The sequence below is a fragment of the Ceratosolen solmsi genome, unplaced genomic scaffold (assembly GCF_000503995.2).
Source record: "Ceratosolen solmsi marchali unplaced genomic scaffold, CerSol_1.0 scaffold39, whole genome shotgun sequence".
Lineage (NCBI taxonomy): Eukaryota > Metazoa > Arthropoda > Insecta > Hymenoptera > Agaonidae > Ceratosolen > Ceratosolen solmsi.
The window spans coordinates 4,383,311-4,387,020 of NW_011948433.1; the positions used below are offsets into that span (position 1 = coordinate 4,383,311).

The following is a 3,710-nucleotide window of genomic DNA, read 5'->3' on the forward strand; positions in this document are numbered from 1 at the left end:
GTAATTCAAACAAATTATCTGCCCACATTAGAGTTGTCAATTTAATATTAAGAATAATTAACATTTTACGAACATTTTTAAATATAATTAGTACCATGTTTATTGATTATTTGTATAATGATAGCAGCTAAGTCTATCGTCAAATTCCTTGTTCATGCGGTTGATGACATTATAACTGCTCTAATTGCTCACATAATTAGAGCAAATTGTGAATTCAACCGAATTATTGGATAATAATAACTGTTGTAAAATAAATTCTTTCTCACAGAATATAGTTTATATAGAAAATCTATGCAAATAAATAATAATACCTTTGGAAATGAGCGAATGTATTATGATTTCGAACCACTTTTTATTCGATTTGAATACGATAATTAAAAATTAAATTTAATATGAATTTAATTACAAAGAAAATTAAAAAATCTATTGCTGATGCAATAGTCAGCAAATATAAATATAATGAGTATTTAAATATATATATATATATATATATAAAACATTTAAGAAGTAATACTATTAATAATATATTAATTAATTGATAAGTAGGTTAATTAAAAAAAAAGAACAATGTTATTTTTAATTAGTTATTAAATACTTGAATAAACTTTAATATTAAACTGCATAAAATTTTTAGATTACAAAATAAAAAAAAAATGGCTCCAGGGGGGATCGAACCCACGACCTTCGCGTTATTAGCGCGACGCTCTAACCAACTGAGCTATGGAGCCGATGATGAGAAGAGTAAGTACATTATTTATAAATATATTAAATAAGGTTATGTAATATTATAAACAATTTCATTATATCAAATATTTTATTTATTATATACATTGGTTTTTTTTCTCATTTGTAATTATCGAATTACATGAAATGACTTTTCTTCAACAGATTATATTATTTGTCAGCATCCATGCAGACTTTAAATATATGGCATTATATCAATTCATGTTTTGTGGAAACAATTGAGAAAATGTTTGTATCTATAAATTTCAAGTGCCGACTTTAACCTTTATAAAAAAATAATTTGTTATAAAAATTAAGTTAATATTAGAAGCGAAAATTGTTTAAATTAGTCAAAATGCCGAAAGAACAACCAAAGGATATGCTTAATGAATCTACGGATGAAGTGATTTATAGAAGCAAAAATAAAGCATTATTCACGAATCTTGTGAAGACAACGCGCTTTAACAAGCGTGAGTGCGAAGGTAGTGATTAAAGTAATGTAATTTATTGCGGTCTCGTATATTATTGCGAATATCTCAGATTTCTTGACATAATATTCTTTTTCATAATTTTCTAATCTAGCTGCATGCTTGATACACCGTAAAATTCAAAACGTATATAAAACGTTAAATTTAGCTGCGTTTCGTGATATTCTTCATAGTGGATTCGACTTTACCGAAAACAGACGCCATGTACTATTAGATAGAATATTTTCTTTATTCGATAAGCATAACAATCTTCAAGTAAATTCAACATCATTTAACGAATTACTTATATTGAACATCATAAAGATTATTATCGACAGTTTATTTAATTTGTTTATTTTCAGATTAATTCTAAGGAATGGGTTACGGGATTAGCTAAGCTTTTAGATAATGCGATTGAAACGCGAATTCATTTTGGATACGGAGTATCGACAACATTTTCTCTAATCACATTTTGTCGACATATGTATATATAAGTATTTAAGTAAATTCCCTTTTAGGTTTACGATTTAATGAAATCCAATCAATTAACGAAAGATCAAATGTTCCCAATGCTGCGTGGCTGCTTTATAAAATTGCAACCCGAGGAGGATGCCGATGACATGGTGAAGGTAAGAAAGTACATAGTTTTCAATGCAAGTATCTGAAAGTGATATATGCATGACGCAGTTTCATAAAAATAAATCATAAGATTTATTACTTATAAGTGAATAATATAACGGGTGTTTATAACAGCGTAACTTGAAAAATTCTTTATTTTGTATATATTTTTTTTTTTTATTTACTATAAAGTATCACATATTTATGATGCATTTATTGAAAAAAAAATAAATATATCTATATAATATTAAAAAGACGAATCGGCCACGAATTTATATAGTAATAAAAAAAAGTAAAAACATTGCATAAAAAATTTGCACAACTAATAAGTAAGTAATAGATTAATCATTTACTCTAGGCGTTATGATTCTAGAGAAGCTAAGCTTTTATTATTCCCATCGCATATAACAAAGATATTCATAATAATAGCTCGTCATAAAAGAGCGTCAGATGTTAAATTTTAAATGTTAAATTCGATTAAAATCTAATAACAATGGATTTTCTTGAAAACTCGATGCTCATTCTACTTGCAGGATATGATAGATTTGCTGGTGAAGGCTATCGATATCAACAGGGACGGGGATGTCTCCCTAGAAGAGATGCGCGACGCTGTCCTCAAGAAAAATCTGCTCTTCGTTGAATCCATGGGGCCTGTGTTTCCCTCGCGAGAGGCCAAACACGCGTTCCTATCGACGATAACGGATCGAGTGCCGCCGTTCTAGCCGGGCCGCTCCGTACTCACACGAGCAAGCACAAGTAGCATCAGGAAAGTAAAAAAAAAAAAAGAAAAAAAGAAAAAAAAAAGGAAAATGAAAAAAAAAATTGGAAGAAGAAGGAAGAAGAGCCTCTCGGATGAATGGCGCCCGGGGGCAATCCATCCCTCCGGCAAGACAGGGCGTATAAAAAGGAGATCGGCAGGTAGTCGGGGCGCGCGAATGCCTCAAATGAGACAGAAAGTATCGGCTGCCGCTCGAGCGACTCGCTTCACGATCGATCGACGCTCGCTGGCCCTACTGTCGCAAACAATCGCGCTGACGAGCCTCGATCGTAATCTCCCGAGGGCAGGTGGAGGCTTAGGCCATCCGGGCGAGGTCTTCTTATCGGCTTTTATAGCCCCGGCAATTGAGATCGTGCGAACGCGCGGACGTGGAAGCGTGGGTCGTCCGCTTAACCTGGAAGATCATCCGTCAGCGTTTGCCGAGTGTTTACTCCCGCGGACCGGATATTTACGCGATTTACGCGCTGGGAAATATTGGCGAGTGGAGCGGCGGGCCACGAGAAGTCGGGCCGATGGGCCCATTGTCGAAAATCTATTTATACCCCAGACGATCGAGCTCTCGATAATGGCTAATTGCGTTGGTTAAGAGTGACGTACGATTGCGATAGGGATTCGTGGCTCGGCGTAATTATATCGATGATTTTTGTTATTATCTCGACTAGCTCGCTATTGTTTGCCCCCGGATATCCTTATCACCTCGAGTCCTTATCTCCGATCGTCTATAATTGTCGCTACTTTGTCGAGTTAAACGTACTTTTTGCCAACGAGCCTAAATTGCCGTCCATTATGCTGACACGCGCATCTGTACAGAAATATTATTTCACAGAACAGAGAGTTTTTCAACTCTCAATGTGTCGGTATCCGTTTCCCGGACAAAACTAAACGCTTTTCAACGAGGCAACGCTAACCATTCTTAGTCCGATACCTCGAATTCAATCCATTATGAATTAGAGCCGAAGGCTGCTTTCGGCCAAGGAAAACATTTCTAGCGCACCCGAGGAAACACAGATGCTCCAAAACAGCCGATTCCAAGATTAAATTACAAACGACTGAGATTATTTTCAAATTGTTTCCGTGATACGTCGGATCGAGGCGCATCGATCGTCCGTTAAGAATCTGTAAAT

General features: G+C 34.7%; 1 protein-coding gene and 1 non-coding gene across 2 annotated transcripts; one reads left to right on the plus strand and one right to left on the minus strand.

Moving 5' to 3' along the window:
• Positions 1-654: 654 nt before the first annotated feature.
• Positions 655-728, minus strand: TRNAI-AAU (transfer RNA isoleucine (anticodon AAU)). The gene has a single exon. It is a non-coding gene; the product is annotated as a tRNA-Ile (tRNA).
• Positions 729-1,060: 332 nt separating this feature from the next.
• On the plus strand, positions 1,061-2,565 carry LOC105364585 (EF-hand calcium-binding domain-containing protein 1). Its single transcript, XM_011502565.1, has 5 exons — positions 1,061-1,205; positions 1,306-1,466; positions 1,553-1,633; positions 1,709-1,819; positions 2,342-2,565. Exons 1-5 carry the CDS (start codon positions 1,079-1,081, stop codon positions 2,528-2,530), a joined length of 669 nt encoding a protein of 222 aa, XP_011500867.1. The 5' UTR covers positions 1,061-1,078; the 3' UTR covers positions 2,531-2,565.
• Positions 2,566-3,710: the final 1,145 nt, after the last annotated feature.